Genomic DNA, 19,700 nt, shown 5'->3' with positions numbered 1-19,700 from the left:
CAGGCTTGTAAACGGTAAAACGGACACGCGCTTCACAATACTGAACAGTTTTATTTGAAATAATGCAGAAATACGCGAAACTAAGCATTCATAGGTAACCCTCGCGAGGAGTGTTTTAACCACCTGTCTGACATGAGTTACGTGCCCTTTTAAAAGTTTCCTATCAATGAATTATATACCTACATGCCTTATATAAGTAAATAGAGTGTGAAATAACTATTTTCCAACGTGTGGTATCTTTTCTGTCTACTATGTCGGTACTATTACATTTAAGGGCAAAATTCCGATGTTCCCCAAAAGCATCATGAACACTGCTGGATTATAATGTACAGTAGCAGAGCAATGGAAACATGGTGGACAGCTCAGGGCAGACCGTCAAAGGATAAATATGACATTGACATTTGTGCATATTTATACTCTAATGAAGTATAATACATCTCCTCCACATTAATATGTTTAGATACACAAACTAAAACTAATTAAAATTTTCATTCACGTTTCCATTCCTTAGTTTTCAGTGGTCTTAGAAAGTGCAATATGTGCAAAATATCTTAATCCTCAGTCAATTATAGTAAATCCTGACTGAATTTCTTTACAATTTTTTTTTAAATTGTTAAATAATTTCAATGTACACTGTAAAGGACTTTATAGGCTAAAGCAAGTGGTCACATTAACTTCCACAACTTCATTTACCTGGATTTATTTAAACACAATCATATCAACACAAATACAACCACATACTTAAAATTAATTTTAAAACATGTTTAAAGGAAATAAAAGTCCATTAGGTGACACAAATAAAAGTAAATAATATATAGACAGAGGGAAATCCTCTTTGGAGTATGTCTCTGATCAAAAATAATAACATCTCAGAAGACCAACTAAACATACGTGAAAGAAAAAAATAGTGCCATGCTTAGTGTAACATATGACAAACACAGGGGTATTTGCAGTAAAGCATCATTCTGGACTAAAAGGGAGTACAAGAACTTTTCACTGTGTCTGTCAGCTGTAGCATTTGCACTGAAATGCAAGATATATAACATTCATGATTATGTTGAAGCACAAACACATTTCCAGTTCAGCTTCTGGCTGAATGTCTTAGTATCTGCAGTTTCAGGAAACTTGTCTCTTGACAAACTCAGGAAATGTTGTATTGTGGGTTTATATCCGCCGTTTAGATTAACTCAGTGCAGCTTAGGCTACTAGAGGAAACTGCTAAACAGATCCTTGAATAATGGTTAAAATAAATTGTTGGTTACCTCGTAACCTATTTTGCCTTAAAATAACAAAATCAGCTTTCTACTATTCTAGAATTAAGTAATTTAATACCTCAGTCTTATCGGGTTATTTCAAGATCCCAGACATGCACATCAATACATCTACACGCATGAACATATGTATGAACAGCTGTGTTTGTGACAGCGTAGCAACAGTTGCAGCTTCAGTTCTCTCCCATCTCAGACACCAAAAATAACTTTGAGATCAGCCAGAGAGAGTTTGGAGAAGGTGCTTCCTGTTCCTGACAGCACATTCTGGGCCAGCTCCTTCTTCTTCATCTGCAGCGTGGAGATCTTCTCCTCCACTGTGCCTTCACACACAAACCTGGTAGCCCACACAAACACACAGCTATTAACGCAAAGACAATTAACTTTCATATCCTAATGACAAACAAGGCACATTACTGTCTTCAGTCGTGGACCCGAACAATGAAGATGCACACAAAGTTACAAAGCATGTTTTAATTGCACTGTTGCCGCCATGACAAGAACATTTGAATTTGAACTTTTCCTGTATTGATGTGCCACATCTTGACACTTTATTGATTTCTCCATATGCTGTGATAGTGAGTAATAGTTTCCACACAGTGGATGTCCAGCTGATTCGTTACCTGTGGATGGTGACATCTTTGTGTTGTCCAACCCTGTAGATCCGGTCACAGGCCTGATCCTCTAAGGCTGGGTTCCTGTCAGAGACAGTCAGAGGTTAAAAACTACACATTCTTACACTGATGTTATCAAAACGTTCTCAACTCATTGGCAGCATTACACATTCATCTGTTTGTGATGACCAAGTCTCTACAAAACAGCACCAAATTGTAGTTTATTTTTTTAATCTGATGACATTTTTTTTTTATGTTAAACCCCTCATACGAAAGGTTTCTTCAAATCTTTAAGAATTTGCTCACTCTCACTGAAATGTGCCTTTATAAAAACTTCTACACATATTTTAAAACTGAAGCACAGAAAGGATTGAGATAAAAGTAGGAGTTAAAGTTGACCTACCAGAGGAAGATCAAACTATTCACAGATCTTTCAGGTAAAAGTCACCGAGTGGTTTGTTGACATGTAATAATGAATTTTGTTTGTATAAAAAAATTCTACACAAGTAATAACAACAGGTTTATTTACTTTAAGAACAATAGTATAAAAAGAATACATAAAGCACTGATTCAGACAAAAGACATACTTCACATACAACTGGCTACATGAAGCAGAGGGAAGCTAACGGCAGTGATTCTATTCTCATGGTTTTGTGTAGGGCAGCGTGCATCTCACCAGTGCATGTCAATGAGGAAGAGGTGATTCCCACCGATGAGATTGAGTCCGACACCTCCAGCACAAAGAGAAACCAGCATCACCTTGGGCAGAAAACCAGGAATTAAAGTTCATTTTAGGAATTTTGGAAAACTTCGTCCACTTTCTTTTTAAGTTGTGTGACAAAGCGATGACCTCGAAGGCATTTTTTTCTTTTCTTTTGGCTATATACAGTGGGTACGGAAAGTATTCAGACCCCTTTACATTTTTCACTCTTTGTTTCATTGCAGCCATTTGCTAAAATCAAAAAAGTTCATTTTATTTCTCATTAATGTACACTCAGCACCCCATGTTGACAGAAAAAAACAGAAATGGAGAAATTTGTGCAAATTTATTAAAAAAGAAAAACTGAATCATAAGTATTCAGACCCTTTGCTGTGACACTCATATTTAACTCACATGCTGTCCATTTCTTCTGATCCTCCTTGAGATGGTTCTACTCCTTCATTGGAGTCCAGCTGTGTTTAATTAAACTGATTGGACTTGATTAGGAAAGGCACACACCTGTCTATATAAGACCTTACAGCTCACAGTGCATGTCAGAGCAAATGAGAATCATGAGGTTGAAGGAACTGTCCAAGGAGCTCAGAGACAGAGTTGTGGCAAGGCACAGATCTGGCCAAGGTTACAAAATAATTTCTGCAGCACTCAAGGTTCCTAAGAGCACAGTGGCCTCCATAATCCTTAAATGGAAGAAGTTTGGGACGACCAGAACTCTTCCTAGACCTGGCCGTCCAGCCAAACTGAGCAATCGTGGGAGAAGAGCCTTTGGTGAGAGAGGTAAAGAAGAACCCAAAGATCACTGTGGCTGAGCTCCAGAGATGCAGTAGGGAGATGGGAGAAAGTTCCACACAGTCAACTATCACTGCAGCCCTCCACCAGTCAGGGCTTTATGGCAGAGTGGCCCGACGGAAGCCTCTCCTCAGTGCAAGACATATGAAAGCCCGCATAGAGTTTGACAAAAAACACATGAAGGACTCCCAGACTATGAGAAATAAGATTCTCTGGTCTGATGAGACCAAGATTGAACTTTTTTTTAATTTTTTTTTTATTTTATACACTTTATTAATCCCCGAGGGGAAATGTCTTCACTACAGCAGGGGGGCTCTCAGGGGGGAGATGCTGCAGCAGGCTGCCACTAGCGCGGCGCCAGGTAACCTGACCTGAGGTGCATGTTTTTGGATGATGGGAGGAAGCCGGAGAACCCGGAGAGAACCCACGCAAGCACAGGGAGAACATGCAAACTCCGCACAGAAAGGCCCAGGACCGGATTCGAACCCGTAACCTTTTTTGCTGTGAGGTGACAGTGCTAACCACTGCACCACCGTGCCGCCCAACGCCCGTGGCGTTAATTCTAAGCGGTATGTGTGGAGAAAACCAGGCACTGCTCATCACCTGCCCAATACAATCCCAACAGTGAAACATGGTGGTGGCAGCATCATGCTATGGGGGTGTTTTTCAGCTGCAGGGACAGGACGACTGGTTGCAATTGAAGGAAAGATGAATGCGGCTAAGTACAGAGCTATCCTGGAAGAAAACCTCTTCCAGAGTGCTCTGGACCTCAGACTGGGCCGAAGGTTCACCTTCCAACAAGACAATGACCCGAAGCACACAGCTAAAATAACAAAGGAGTGGCTTCGGAACAACTCTGTGACCATTCTTGACTGGCCCAGCCAGAGCCCTGACCTAAACCCAATTGAGCATCTCTGGAGAGACCTGAAAATGGCTGTCCACCAACGTTCACCATCCAACCTGACAGAACTGGAGAGGATCTACAAGGAAGAATGGCAGAGGATCCCCAAATCCAGGTGTGAAAAGCTTGTTGCATCATTCCCAAGAAGACTCATGGCTGTACGAGCTCAAAAGGGTGCTTCTACTCAATACTGAGCAAAGGGTCTGAATACTTATGACCATGTGATATTTCAGTTTTTCTTTTTTAATAAATTTGCACAAATTTCTACATTTCTGTTTTTTTCTGTCAAGATGGGGTGCTGAGTGTACATTAATGAGAAATAAAATGAACTTTTTTGATTTTAGCAAATGGCTGCAATGAAACAAAGAGTGAAAAATGTAAAGGGGTCTGAATACTTTCCGTACCCACTGTACATCTGAAAAACAACACAAAAAACAGGTGTTTGTGAAGCAATCATTACTGAAAACACACCCCTGTTATATACATACAGTATATTAAAGGCACCATCTGGAGTTATATTGTAAGCAAGCAAAAGTTATGTTGACATTCATTATCTTTGTGGTCCTTCCTCATAAACAATGTAGAAAGCTGATTTTTGTTGACATTGTTTGATTCCATGTTTGCTGGTGTGCAGTCTTCTTCCCTGTCCTTGTTGGAACATTGCTCCATTAGCAGTGTAAGATGTCACCAACGTGCAAGCAGCTGTTGCCTAATCAGCTGTTTGGAGCGACCGGAGGCAAAAAGCTACATTTCTGATCTGTACAAACCAACAGAAAATATTGATATTCTTACCTTTAATAAAATACCATTTTAAAAGTAGTAACAGGGTCTCGCTGTGTCTTGGTTAACACGGTGGAACATTTGGAGTGAGATGTACCTGGGGTCCTTTGGGGTTAGTGTTGAATTCCTCCACCAGGTCCATGCGACGTTTCGGGTTGACAGTCCCGTCGATCACGGCGTATCTCAAGCCCATCCGCTGCAGATGAATGGCTACGATGCTGAGCATGCTGGTCCACTGAGACACGATCACACTGAACAGTACCAGACAGGAGACATCAGGGGGATTACACATTTAAAGATCATGTATACAGATGTGTACAGAGAAGGTAAATAGGCATGAAACGAACAGACAACAGCCACAACAGCTACTGACTGGACCTTTTGGTGAGATTGATTTGTCTACAGAAGGAGCTTAAGGTGTCCATGAGATGTGATTGTTTTACCTTTTCTGATCATCACTCTTCTGTCTGATCGTCTTCAGCTCAGAGACGATCGCAGAAATCTGGACATTTGAGGAAAAACCAATCAGTTCAATAAAATATCACAAGTGATACAGGAAAACATGTTTTTTTTGTTTTGTTTTTACTACTAAACACAGACTCTGACTTGAATCACATCCTGTCCTATCAAACATAGGAGAATAATTTCTTCACACTAGGCATGTTGTATATTTTCCCTGGGCTCACGACAACAACAGGTTTTAACCAAGCAAGAGCAGATCATGACATCACCTACTGGTTTGAACAGCATTTCGGCCATCACCATCTCGGATGTTTTGGTACCAAAAGTGACCATATTTATGTCCCTCGTCATCCTTTTGTGCTTTCAAAACTGTGTAGTGGGCAGAGAGAGGCTACAACCGATCTCTTTAAATAACCTGTGCCTTTAGCTTATCTCTATGGAGACCACTTAAAAATCATTTTCCTGCTATACAAGTCACCAGCTGGTCCCTGGTGAACAAAAACAACGATTGTATTCTAAACAGAGTGAGTGGTCTTTATCAGTCCAGCTTGTAACAGCAGATGTCCATCAGCCTGCAGGACATATTAAAGGGGTAATTGGGGCATTTGGGTGTTGAGCACAGTGGTTACCCACCTTTGTGCTTTCACTGGTGTTCTCAAACAGCTGTGAAGGGAAGCGGGTGCCATTAAGGGCCACAGTGTCTTTGGGGTCAGGGCACGATGAAGAGGAGCTGGAGGAGAGCGACAGAGCATTGAGCTGCTCCTCCAGAGACAAGACGATCCCATCACCCTGCAGCTCCGAGGAGTCCAGCGTCTGAGACGAAGAGGGAAATGAACGTTTGTGTATTTCACACATTGGCTCTTTGTGTGTGTGTGTGTGTGTGTGTATGTTTTCATGTACTACAAAACTGGTAAGCCTTGTCAGAGCATGTGACCTTCATACACCATACCTTCTTGAGAAGTGAGATGTGACAGCAGCACTGTCGGAGGCGCAGCAACAAGGACAGGATGTGGATGGTGCTGGATGCCTGCTGGGGCTGCTGGGAGCTCAACACAGAAGCATCAGCCTGGGACAGACCAAACTCCTGGGCCACTGGAGAGAGAGCACACACATTTCAATGAAAATCCTGGGTTATCTTATAATAGTTATTGTTTTCTACACATAATTTTACATATGATGCAGATTTTTTTTTTAAACTCTGTGCAAAACAATTTTTATTTGTGTCAAGATGTCAAACTCTGATTAAGGATGGAGACACCAGTAGAATTGCATGTAATCACAATCATATCCCAACACCTGGGACAGTGTTCATGTGCTTTGTTTAGGTTGACGAAACAACCAGCGGATATTTGACCTTTGTCGAAGGGGTTGGAACTGGAAGCGTTTCCCTTCTTCACGTCGTTTCCTTCGTGTCTCTTCAGGTAGTTCTGCAGAGTAGATCTAGAGGAAAAGATCACCATATTATTGTCATATCATATTTTTCTTTCTACTTTATATAGGAAGCACGGAGCCTCGAGGGGCCATAGTGAGAACTTTTTTGAGGACTACTTTTGCATTATATCCCAGTATGTTTTGCATGAGCTTGCGATACAATATTTTTCTTTTTCCATTCCTTCTGAGCCATATGTCCGTTTCGGATCAGCTGCTCCCATCATAACGCCCCAGCATGGATTCATTTACTCATTTAATTTCAGTATGTTGATATAGTACTGCTCAATAGACTTTGTCATGTAGATAGAGAAAATAAACTTAAACGAATAGTTAGATCAACAGGTCTCTCAAGCAGAAAGCAGTACAGTAATCTGCAGGATGCTGTTGCTTTCATTAGGGACCAGTTACTGTACTCAGTTTTGCATTAAATATACGTCACCAGCTTTCTCCCTCTCATGTGACTGCTGCGGATACAGACTTACTGAAAGGAGGCTGCAGTGACCAAAATCTCTCATCCAGTTGCTTCAACTCCTCCCCTCCTGTTTTATTTACATATAGATCCGGGAAGTGAGATCCGATTACAAAAATTCAGTCGAGACGCATGAAACACCACGTGTGAAGTGCCGTAGATGCTAGAGATGTTCACTTGTGACCCGATCACACAGGACACATAATGCAGAAAGTGAACAGGGCCAGACTATAGCTGTGATTATGACAGCAGCCTTGGGACGGCACAGCTGTCACTGCAGCTGAAGCCGTGGCTGCTGTACTCTGGTTATCACGACTACGGCTGGGATACATCAGCTTTAGTGATTGTAGCACGTACTGTCATAGAAGTACTGCAGATTCAAAAACTAACAGCTGGACGAATCCATAACACTACAGACTGATACACAGCAGCAGCTTCAGTCTGAACCATATCCAGCAGGCAGAGCAGCACCAGCTGTTCACAAGAAGAAGATGAATGGTCAGAGATTCACCGTTAAAATTAAATAACCTCTAAATGTATCATCTAAAGTGTCACGTCATCTCTCCTTCCTGTAGTACCTGCAGCGTGTTTCCTTTAATCGGCAGTGTGTTATAACTGAACTGTACCAACACACCATCTGTTCATACAGACCAGAGCAGCTGAGCAGGAATAAACATATGGCTCAGCAGGAGTGGAAGAAGAAAGTGTTGTGACGGAGTGCAGAAATAATCCGAACAGAACATCCCATTTTTTTTAGATTGTGTGTAATTTAAAGGGGAACATGAATTATGTTCCTGTCAAGTTGTGGCCCGCTGGAAGCCAAAGTCCCCTGATGAATCTTTGTTTCATATCCAGCCACTTTTCAAAGCCCTTAATGGAAAACATTGTCATGTTAAAATAGTTGAAAATAACTAAAGTTGAATGGAAAAGGCAAACATAGCACTAAAAAGTAGTTGAAGTACATAATTACAGTTCATTATAAAACTCCCAAATATTGTGTTGTCTTTAGAAATCTGGAACAATTAACTGGAGGACAGTTATTCTAACTCTTACTTTTATGAATAGTCGTGCATTTCCTAAGCTAAAGAAGGCTGGAAGTGAGAATAAGGAAAGCTTAAACACATTGAAAAAGCTTGGAAGCAGATAGAAAGGATGTTTTCTCATCAATTTTGTCTTCGATAATAAAAAACTGAAACAAAAACAAGAGACGAGTTGTTATTTTACCTGGATTGGGCGAAGACTACGTCGTACACAGCCTGCTCGTCCTCAGAGAGTTTCAGTTGATGCACTGTGCAGGTGCGATCAGGAAGATTCACCTAAAACATTCAAACACTTCACTTTAGGTCCAGAGAAAGTGTTGTATAAACTGACACACAACTTTCATGCCCTGTGACACTCTGTGTTACCGCAAATACGAGGTGTTCAAGGTGTGTGTGAGTGTGTGTCTGTACCAGCGGTTTCCCCGTGGAGTCCCGTTGGTCTTTGGTTCGTCGGAGCAGCAGGGTCCTCGTCAGGATGTTGAGTCTCTCTCGGCCTCTGTTGGAGCCGTTGTCCACCTGAGCTTTCCACAGTTTGTACTCATCAAACGGAGAGCAACGCAGAAACCTGACAGACACAGTGAAGGAACACAATCGGTTTTATGAACCTTCTTGACTTTTACTTCACTGCAGTGAAGACGCAGTGATGTTAGAGGTTTAAAAAAACACTTCAGGGTCAGAGTCATTTACAGTGCATTATTAGGGAAAAGCATAATTTAATTTATCAGTGTTTCCATGTATAAGGTGAGAAAATAAAGAGTCAGAAAAGTAAAAGGGTTGTTTATAATGCTGGTTAATAAATAAACATCTCGGTGGTTGAGCCTTTTCTTTTTCCAAATGTTAATATCATTACTACCACCAAGATGATGACTTTGCCCCTGTACATTTGTGTGATAATGAATTCAATGAATTTGTAAAACTGAGATCACTAGGTGTTAACTATCTTATAGCTATTTATAAAGCACTTTTTAGTCATAACTCCTAAACTGTGAGGAAAACAATATAGTTTCTGGAAGTCCAATTTCTACCTGAATACATTATGAATGAATTAACATGTGTCATTTGCTTCATTTTAGCCTGTCCTGCTTAAAGACTTTATTCTATCACATTTTGTTTCATACTAAACACTTCTGCTTCACTGGAAATAAAAGGGCTCTCGTTCAGAAACACGCAAAACGGAGGAAGCCTTTTGGCCAGTCAGCTTTTTTTGAAAGCTCTTGTATTCTCTGTATTTTTGTCTTACTTGAGCAGCGAGTACATGTCCAGCAGGTTGTTCTGGATGGGTGTACCGGTCACAGCCCAGCGGGCCCGGGCCCTCAGCTGACAGACCGCCATGGAGGTCTGCACTTTGGGGTTTTTGATGTTGTGGGCTTCATCGAGAACCACGCGAGCCCAGGCTACTCGCAGGAGAGGAGCCGAGTGGGACGGCTGAGGGGAGATGAAATAGTGGGAGGGAAGTTTGTGTTTGTGTAATTGTATAAGGTCACACATCACAATGATGTTTCCAAAATTGGTGTTTTTTTAAAGTTATCTTAATTAATAATCATAAAACAGTTTTAAAAATTTTTTTTTTATACATAAAACAGCTAAATATATTAGCTGCAAGCATTTTCAGTATAACTTTATATTTTCAGATACATTCTACTCTCATTGATTAGAATTGGCTTTTTGCCATAGATATAGTATTTACCACATCATCAGAATCCTTGCTGGGTTTATCAGCCTCTTCCTTCTGGACTGGAATCTCCTTAGAGACCAGAGTGTATGTGGTCACCACCACGTCGTAGTCTGCCAGGCTGAGGGACAGAAACAAAAGTCTGATTCCGTTTTTTTGTGCTTCAAATCTGCTCTGAACTGGAAGGACAGCAGGTCAGCTGTTTTAAATGTTTATTTAATTATATTAATTCAACACATACTGGATGCACAAAAACAGGCTGTTTTTAGTTACTTTTCTAACTAACAATTTTTTGTAAAATTTGAAGTATGTAGTTCTTTAAGTTTGTAAAATTAAAAAAAAAAAAGCAACTTAAAATACTTTTGGCCATTTCAGTTGTGCAGTATGTTTAATATAGGAAGTGATAGGATTCATTCTGTAAAAACAAAAACATCAACAACATACAACTTTGCAAATTACATGTTAGATTTTTAATAGAAGCACAACAGAACTCTGAACTCCTGACGGGACTGATACACTGAACACAACTCTGTTGTAAATACACGAATGATTCCCACCCAAAAACTAACAAAACGAGTTTGTGAAGTATTTATTTGCGTTGTGCAAGAAGTTTTGTCATTGTCATGCTTTGTCTAACGATGGTCCGAACTGCTTAGTGTGTAGACATGTCAGCAGTGGAGCTGTGTGAAAGATAATTATATTCCTAATGTGGTTTTGTATGGCCTCTATGAACATTTTAATTTCCAATTGGTTGATGGAGGAAATATAAATCTCTCACAAAAGCCAGAAAGTGAACAGAATGTTAGATGAGAACTCAACAGTGGTAAGTGTGTGTTTGTGTATATGAATGTGTGTGTGGTTCCCTCACACTCTGGCGCTCCTCTCGCGGTTGGGCCCGTGGTAAAGACACACAGTCAGCTTCCCCGTCTTCACATGTCTCTCAATCTCCTTCTTCCAGTGGTGAATCAGGGATGCAGGACAGATGATCAAAGTGCCTTTAGAAGCCACAATGCTGGAGTCTGCAGGATAAACAAGTAAATTAAAAAAACATTTAAAAAAGAGGTTGGATATGAACCGCATGGAAAATATCGAGCTTTACTTTAACTGACCCACTAAAACAGAGACAAAATGTAGTCACCAGTTTTGGATATCCATCTCTCTAGCTTCTTCTCTTCCTTCTTTTTATCTTCCTCTTTTTCCTTGATCTTCTTGGCCAGTATGAGAGCAATCATGGTCAGTGTCTTCCCCAGACCCATGTCGTCCGCTGAATACAAAAACAATAATAATAAAAAGTGACAAGCACAAGAAGAAATAATTTAGAAAATGCAAGGTGGTGCTCCACTGACACACCACTGAGTCGTTCTTTTCAGAAATGATTCCCTGGCTAACCGAATTAGATGTCGCTGAACTATTTTCTAATGAACCAAACTGACTGGCCTGATTTCTCTCTTTGTGTTTGACCCATTGACTGTATATAAAAGCCTTGAAAAGCAGCGGAGGACACCAGACCTTGGAGGAAAAAAAATGAACTTAGTGTGCCATAGCAATGCACCTCATAATATCTCAAAATAAATTACACTTCAGTGGCTTATTTCCAAAATGAGTCACGGGTCATTTTTGTGCCAGAAAAACAAGACAAATAAATTGAGTTTAAACTACTGCAGTATATTATCTCTATTCCACACTTATCTCTTATCAGTAAACTATTTACTAATGAATAAGTAAAAAAAAACGACCTGTCCACTTACCCAGAATTCCTCCACAAGGATTCTGCGTTTCTCTCCAGAGCAGCCAGGCCAGAGCTCCCCTCTGATGGGTCAGGAGCAACACCTGCCCAACCAATCAGAAAAAGAGCTTATATTATTGGTGGAACATAATGGTGCAATCAAACACTTCAACATTAAAACCACGGTCATAAATCTGCTGCAATAACTTTTTATTTAAATTTACTTTTCTGATTTCAGGTGTTACATCAGAGTTTTGAACCCGGCTGCAGGGATTTTCTTCCATTCAGCCACAAAAGCTTTATTGAGCTGCAACACAGATGCAGGGAGATGAGACCCGGTGACCAGTGTGCGTTTCATTTTATTCCAAATGTGGTGGATGGAGTTGAGGTCAGAGCACTGTGCAAACCATTCCTCTACGGCACTGTTATTATAGCACAGGAATAGGTCTGTGGACCAGTGTAAATCTGAATCATAGACTGGATATAAAAGAATATTAAAGACAGGCAACACTCACTGAAGTTTTGCCCAAATCTAATTGGTACAGTCGGATTTTATGAGCGAATGACCTGACGAGTGACCGAGGGAGTGTGTCACCTTGATGCCTTTGGGATCCGGGGCCTCGGCCTCCGCGTCGGGACAGGACTCCAGGGATTTGTGAAGATGGTCAATGGCCTCACAGGTGGCGTTTTTCACTGCCAGCAGACGGTTGTCTGTCATTCTGCCACCATAAAAGGCCTGTGCCTGTGGGTTTGCTGAAAACATGAGGAACTGAGGATTAGTGTATGTGACATAGTACAACTGAAGGTAGTGAAAGAAGAATTCAATCCACAGAAAACTAAACTAAATCAGGGTGAAAATAAAAGCAAATTTGAAAGGATCAATAGCCACTTTTTCTCACTAGCTTTACAAATACTGTATATTGAAATAAGTGTTTTGAGTTGCTTCAACTGATATGGCAGAACAAAAAAAAATGCTATTGTATGCTAAAAAATAAAATTGTAAAACTGTTGAAATATTTGTAACTGTTAGTAATGTCAAACTAAAGTTCATGTAATCCATCCTCAGTGTGTGTGTATTTGTTGTAATAAGAGAGCAGGCTGACTCTTCCTATGACATGAATACTCCGTTTACCCAGAACTAAAACCAACAGAGACATTGACTGAACAATTCATGTGTAGGTGACTGCTGCTCTACGGAGCCACGGTCCAAATCAGGTATAGTCATGATAAGCAAATGAAGCCAATAGTATGGGATGGGTAATAAGGTATGTTCTCTACTAAACCTTATAAAAGATGATGTATAATCAATAATTATTCAGTTACTCTGCAGACTAACTCAGATCTTTGTTGCAATAATAAAGATCCTGGTTCCTCTGAAGTCTTTGCCTCCGTGAGGTTGTTTTCCAAAACAATGCACGAATAAAGATGAACAGAAATGTCTTCGACCTCCCCATCAGGCCTACCTCCGAACATCTGGGTGCATCCCTGGCTCAGCTGAAGCCCCAGAGAGCTGCCGGAGGCCTGGTGTTGGGAGGGGCCCGCGGCTGGAGGCGCCGGGAGCAGGATGGTGCCTCCCTGCCGGCTGAATGGGTTGATCTGAGATCTGCTGATACCAGAAACACCGGTGTTACCTCCATCCTGGGGTTCTGAAAGTCATTTATATATTACAGTTAGTCAGAAGACACAGACATGAATGTAAATTCAACAATTTCATGAGACTATAGAGCTTAGGGACGAGCGAGTACCCCATTATCTGTGTCTGTAGTTCTTTAACCAATTAAAAATTTGTATCTGTACTCAGAGAGGGCGGGGCTTAATCCGGAAGTGGCTGGTGCTTGGAAGTGTGCGAGTTGTACATTTTCTCTCATATTTGTCATATCTCATCTCTGTACTGTAGAAATTGTCTAAAGAAGGATCGTCACTTTATTTGTATTTGTCACTGCATGTAAAACACAGTTAAATCTTATTTTACAGCCTGGGAAAAGAATTAGTTTTAAATGTTTTTATCAATAAATTCTGCGACAACTGTGAGACCCAAAGAATGTTAGTCCAGTTTGAAATTATGGAAAAACAGGGCCAAATGTCCACTTCAGAGTCTCAGACAATAACCCATCGAGAGTGGAATTACTGCAAAACTCTGGTGTGAAATCTTGACAAAAGAAACATGACATTATTCCTGCTAACATCTCTTACCAGGCTGAGAAGCAGCAGTGAGGTTTAGCGACTCCAGCGCCTCCTCCAGCTCGTTGATCTGTGTCTTCAGCCTGTCTCCTTTATCTGGCAGAGCTGCCACATTCACCGAGGACAGAATGGCCTAATCAGCAGAAAAGAGAAGGAGGAAGACAATCAGATACAGATACAAATGGAAACACTGGAAAATATTAACAGAGAACATCTGCCTCGACAGTTGCCCCAAATATTTGATGCTGTGTTGTGGTCGGTACTACTGAAGAATGAAGAACAGTGAAGAGGATAGCAGCAGGTGGGTGAAATCAGTTTCCCCTTTTTATATTTTGCATCAAAACATCATCATTTCCATAAATCTGCTGCAGGTAAAATATGAAATACAGAGCCAAAGTACATCTCAGAAATGAGTGTGAAGGATACTGTTACATATTAGATATTGTAGTGCAAAACAAAGCATACATTTGAGTATTGTATATAGTGTGACATTTTGCTTCCATTTAACTATAAACCACAAGTTTTATAAATCCATTTTAGTCTTAAAAAACCGGAGTGAAAACACTGACAAAATGTCTGGCTACTTTGTCTGTTGGCCCCCAATAAACTATACTGAAAAAAACCTAATTGTTGACCTCAGCTGTTGACTGTACAGTCAAAAATGTTCCGATAATAAATCAATATTCCTTGAAACACTTACACTTTAAGGCGAGTGACAGACTAAGACTTTCACTCTTTGTGCTGACCCAGCAATAATACTCTACAGGCAGCGATACGTCATGATGTACTGCATATTAATGTGTCAACAATAATACCACGATGGAGACCAAACAGTACATGTTTCTGAATAATAGAAAATTTAACCAGTGTTTGAATTACATCCATAGGTCAACTTGGATTTAAAAAGTTAGCTGTACTGTCCTTCATTAGCTTCCTCTGCAGCCTGTCTGCTTAATAAGCTTAATAGTGTTGACCTGGTGTTACCTGACCTAAATTCACTGTGTCAACATACGGGTCAGGTCAGGTCATGCCAAACCGGAAGCTTTGAGCAACAGCTGTGCAGAGCCAGGATATACTACTGTAGCAAATAGTGCTAAATGTAGGATATAAAGAGAGAGGATATTTTGAGATTTCAATCCATACTTATTATGATTATTTTAAAAGCAGTGAAAATGTTCTCTGTGTGGCTGCTGCAGTGGTTAGTGTAGTTTTCATTAGACTGCACCAGAGTGGAAACACCTACAGGACTGTTGAGGATCTGAATTAGAGCCCAACTGTTACATCAACAGGGTTGATCTTACCAGCTGATTCAATAAACCATGTTTGAGACACATGTATTGATCATAATAGTGTTTTTATTTAATTATTATAATTGGCACCAAAAATCCAGTATAGGTCAGCTATCATCTGTGCATGTATGGCCCTTTACATTGTGTCTTTCTCCTTCACTCACCTTCTTCTGTTTGAGCTGAGTGGTGAGCAGGCTCTGCAGCCCTTTGGGATCTGCCACCTGACCTTTGACCTTAGCAGTTGGCTGGAACCCAGGGAAGGTGGTCAGGGTCTTTTGGATGGTAGAAACAGGAGGAGTTTTCTGAACGGCAGGTTTCACTGACACCACCACAACATCATCATCATCATCATCATCATCATCGTCGTCTTGGTGTTTTTTTGTTTGACTGGACTCTGACTGTGTTGGTTTGTCAGATCTGGGGTTCCTGGTGTTGTCCGAGTCTCTGGACGTCTGGGTGGTGCTGCTGCTGGGTAGTTTAGAGGTGCTTTCTTTTACTTTATTGTTAGTTTGTTTTGCCAGACAGGTTTTACCATCAGCTGGCTGCAGGGATGAGTCCTTGTGAGGATCGGGGGAGGTTTGACTTGTTTTCTCAGGATGAACAGCCTTGATGCTGGAGGTGGAAATCTTCTTTTCTGCTGCTCCCTGCTTGATGTGGTTATCTTCAGCCTTGTCTTGCGTCTTTCCTGTTATTTTTTCAACACTGTTTTCTTTGGGACTGCTGCTCTCCTCATTTGATATTCTCTTCTTTACCTTCATCCCGGGTGGAAGTTGTTTGCCTTGGTAAGTATCCGATGTATTTAGCTTTCCTTCCTCCTCTTGTCCTCCCCCTCCACATGCACTTTTGTCCTCCACATTTTCTTTTTGGCACTTTTGTCCTCCTTCAGCCTTGTGACCTGCCCCGCTATCTTTGTCCTCATGTCCACGACACTGCATCCTCCTCCACTCAGAGTCCTTATCTGTCTTGCTTGGGGCCTTAAAGGGGTTTCGGACAGGTGGGAGGCAGGAGGGCTGCAGCTGTGTGTGACATAGAGGGCTTCTCTTCTCTTTCTCTGGCTGCAATGATGGAGGACGACAACGGGCATTTAGAAAATATGCAGAGGAAAGTTTTCAGGTGGGTGATGAAAAACAATATCTGAGGGATAAACATTAAAGTCAGACTTAACTCTTAATTAAAGTCAGTGCTTTATTGAGACCCTTTGTCTATATCATATATAGGACAGCAACTAATGAATGTTTCTATAATCAATTAATCTGCTGAATATTTCACATGGCACCATCAGATATTTGTAATTTTTGATTGATAAAATTGTAAACAATGAATTAATCAAACAGCAGAATACTGTAGTTCCACATTATTTTTCTATTTCCACCCATTATCTATACCCACTTTATCCTGAACAGGGGCACAGGGGGGCTGCCCACTTTGGGCAAAGGCAGGTCACCAGTCTATCACAGGGCCAACACACAGAGACAGACAGAAACAAAGACCATTCACGCTTAAGGGCCAATTAACCTGAGGTGCATGTTTTTAGATGGTCCGAGGAAGCCGGAGTACCTGGAGAGAACTCACGAACTCACTGTCAAGGAGAACATGCAAACTCCACAAAGAAAGGCCCAGGCCCAGATTTGAACCTGGAACCTTCATGCTGCGAGGTGACAACGCTAACCACTGCACCACTGCACCGCCGTATATTTTTCTATTTATTACCCTTATTTTTCAACAATGATAAAAAATATTGTTTAAATCTGTGCTTCTCAACAGTTCCAGCCTCAGGAACCACATTTATCTTCTGTCATTCAGTACTGAATCAAATTTGTAAAAATTTGGAGCGAATCGAAGTAATACAAAATGCCTTAATGTGCTGGTAAAAACATTAGGTAAACAGAAATCAACAAAAGTGCAAATAGTACTACAGACATATCATTTTTTTTTAAACTGGTAATATCTGTCAAGCTGAACTGTTTGAAATATGAAAAAAGCAGAAATATTTATACTAAACCTGTTTAAAAATGCTTGGATGAGCGCAAACAACTGATGGGTTCGTTGTTAGTTTTGAAACAAACAGCTACTGCACATGCGCTGCCTGAACAATGTGTTTCCTTCCAACTAAAAATGCAGCAGTAAATGTTCTGAAATCTTCTAAATCTAAGTGACTTTTTTTCCTTAACTTTATTTTTCTACGCACACATCTGTGACTGCGACCCAATCAAAATGCCCCTGCAACCCACTTCTGGTGACAGTTGAGAACCACTGGCGGAGAGCTAGTGAGTGCCAGATACTGATGGTGCCAAAAGTATAAAATAGGGTGTGTGTGTGGTGAAATATGTCTTACTGCAGTCCAAGGCACGTTTCCACACCACCGCTGGCCTGCTTTCTTACCCATAACACACCGGTAGAACAACCTGGAAACAGAGTCAGAGTCACAATAAAGCCAGGCTGCTGTGCGGTCCGAAATACATTGTTCAAGAGTCTAATTTCTATGTAAGGCGTCAACAGAAAAGTTTGATTATGTGTACTAGTTAAAAAAGAAAACTATAAAACAATCCCCCTCCAATCCCACCTTTGTCCCTGCTGTTGACTGTGGCTGAGAGCTTGTAGTTCCACCATTGCATCTTCATGAAGGAGGCAGTGGGAAGGTGAGATGCTGGAGGAGACGATAATGATAATCAAGATCAAAAACAGGAACATGAATCTTTGCAAAAACCCATTTGCTGCCAATTACTATGGCAACAAATATTATTTCTGAGTAGTCAAGACTCATTCAGACTCAGCATTTAAGCATTAATGTACAAGTAGAATAAAATTGGTTGTTGGTATAAATACCACAGCCATAACAGCATGTGGCTATGAGAAGCTTAGGACTTTGCCAAGTCATACACATAAAACACAATTTATTCTGTGATCAAAACAAAGAATAGAGACAATCTAAAGAGACAGTTCAGACCGGTGTAGGAGAGTAGTGTCTCTGCTACAGATTGTTGGACATTTCCTACTTTGGGACTACAACATCCCTGGAGCGTCTCTGGTTTTTCAAAAACAATAAAGATGAATAGTAAGCTTCATGTCTCTACTGTGGAGGATCTGAGGATTTCAGCCCTTTGTCGTTCTCTCAGTTGGACACAGGGACTCAGTACCTGGCGTCCTGCATGAAATCACAGCCTTGCTTGTCAACGCAGACGTAGAAGCTCTTGCCTTTGCTTGGTCCATCTCTTACGCCTGTTTTTAACAGACACACGCTGCCTGTGTGGGGACAGAGGTCGAGGGACTTAACAAACCATATGGACTTTATACTGGCATCAAGGGAAATACGTCGAGAAAATTACGCTTGCCTAAGTTAGCAGATGTCACATGTGTCATTGATATGATTGCCTTGTCATGCATATAGCAAGCAGTTTCTGGGACCAAAACATAAATGTAACTTCTGGAAACGTAACACAACGTCTACTTATCTATTCTATATCTAGATATGAATTATAAATAACTTATTACGACTTACCATGGACATTACATACGATCTTTTCCATTGTCCAAACACACAGCTCAGTATCGGTTCTGCAATTTGTCGTTACGTTTCGTTTTTTTTTGTATCGACCAATCGCAGCTGTGAGGAAGCACATCCGGTTGAATATATCAGTTTAAAAGATTGCCATTTAAATTAGTAAATTAAAATCACATATATTTGCCCGAAAAGTAATACAAACGAGACATATAAATAACACATGTTAAACTATGTTCAATGTAAAAATGTTCAAACTTTGTACTCACCAGTACGCCAGATTGTATTCATATGATCCATTATTGTGAAAAAAAAACTCGTGATTAAACCGGAAATACTACGAAGTTAGTTTTTCGTAAAATTATATTTGATAAAAACATTTCTTTCAAATCTTATGACATAGTGTAGGTTACTTATACTATACTTATTATAAGCGTTATTATAAAGCTAAAAGGCAAATTGTAAAAACATTAAGGAAGCCTAGGTGTTAAAATAAGACTACATTACCCATAATGCAACACGTGAGTTTCTTCTTCGTTGTTGTAACTCTCGCGGGCTTTGTTTTGATATGGCGGCAGACTTCGAAACTTCTGTCATGTTTGTTTGTCCGACGCCGGTTTCTCTCCGTAGGACTGCTTCTCTCCCGTGTTAAAGGTAAACCGCATGTGTTTGGACACGTTTAAAGATGTTGTTGTCATTACGGTGTAACACCTGGGGGAAAAAAAAGAAAAGAAAGAAAAGAAAAATGTTTGTGTGTCTAGTAACACGTCACTCGCCGACAACAGGTTATAAGTATAAACACGGACGTTGAAGTCTTTTAAATGAAACATTTGACCTAAATGGACGAAGAGCACTGTTGGT

At 40.6% G+C, this 19,700-nt stretch overlaps 1 protein-coding gene across 1 annotated transcript in view; it reads right to left on the bottom strand.

Annotated features, from left to right (window-relative positions):
• Positions 1–684: 684 nt before the first annotated feature.
• The window catches only part of ttf2 (transcription termination factor, RNA polymerase II), a 19,299-nt gene continuing 283 nt past the window's right edge, over positions 685–19,700 (bottom strand). Inside the window, exons 2-25 of the mRNA XM_069713362.1 lie at positions 19,347–19,550; positions 18,840–18,895; positions 18,478–18,583; positions 17,904–17,987; positions 17,676–17,745; positions 15,505–16,395; positions 14,064–14,184; positions 13,334–13,516; positions 12,466–12,623; positions 11,893–11,974; positions 11,283–11,408; positions 11,013–11,163; positions 10,160–10,265; positions 9,713–9,897; positions 8,884–9,037; positions 8,657–8,748; positions 6,887–6,972; positions 6,482–6,624; positions 6,166–6,345; positions 5,514–5,572; positions 5,168–5,321; positions 2,559–2,641; positions 1,892–1,966; positions 685–1,605 (exon numbers count right to left, since the gene is read on the bottom strand). Of these exons, the coding sequence (XP_069569463.1) occupies positions 1,461–1,605; positions 1,892–1,966; positions 2,559–2,641; positions 5,168–5,321; positions 5,514–5,572; positions 6,166–6,345; positions 6,482–6,624; positions 6,887–6,972; positions 8,657–8,748; positions 8,884–9,037; positions 9,713–9,897; positions 10,160–10,265; positions 11,013–11,163; positions 11,283–11,408; positions 11,893–11,974; positions 12,466–12,623; positions 13,334–13,516; positions 14,064–14,184; positions 15,505–16,395; positions 17,676–17,745; positions 17,904–17,987; positions 18,478–18,583; positions 18,840–18,867 (3,462 nt within the window). The 5' untranslated portion in view covers positions 18,868–18,895; positions 19,347–19,550 and the 3' untranslated portion in view covers positions 685–1,460. The remainder of the gene's footprint in view (positions 1,606–1,891; positions 1,967–2,558; positions 2,642–5,167; positions 5,322–5,513; positions 5,573–6,165; positions 6,346–6,481; positions 6,625–6,886; positions 6,973–8,656; positions 8,749–8,883; positions 9,038–9,712; positions 9,898–10,159; positions 10,266–11,012; positions 11,164–11,282; positions 11,409–11,892; positions 11,975–12,465; positions 12,624–13,333; positions 13,517–14,063; positions 14,185–15,504; positions 16,396–17,675; positions 17,746–17,903; positions 17,988–18,477; positions 18,584–18,839; positions 18,896–19,346; positions 19,551–19,700) is intronic.

The sequence above is a fragment of the Brachyistius frenatus genome, unplaced genomic scaffold, assembly GCF_029030835.1.
Source record: "Brachyistius frenatus isolate BFR_SWC_R1_liver_20210118 unplaced genomic scaffold, ASM2903083v1 Contig_118, whole genome shotgun sequence".
NCBI classification, from domain to species: Eukaryota; Metazoa; Chordata; class Actinopteri; family Embiotocidae; genus Brachyistius; species Brachyistius frenatus.
This window is presented reverse-complemented; position numbering and strand designations above follow the sequence as displayed.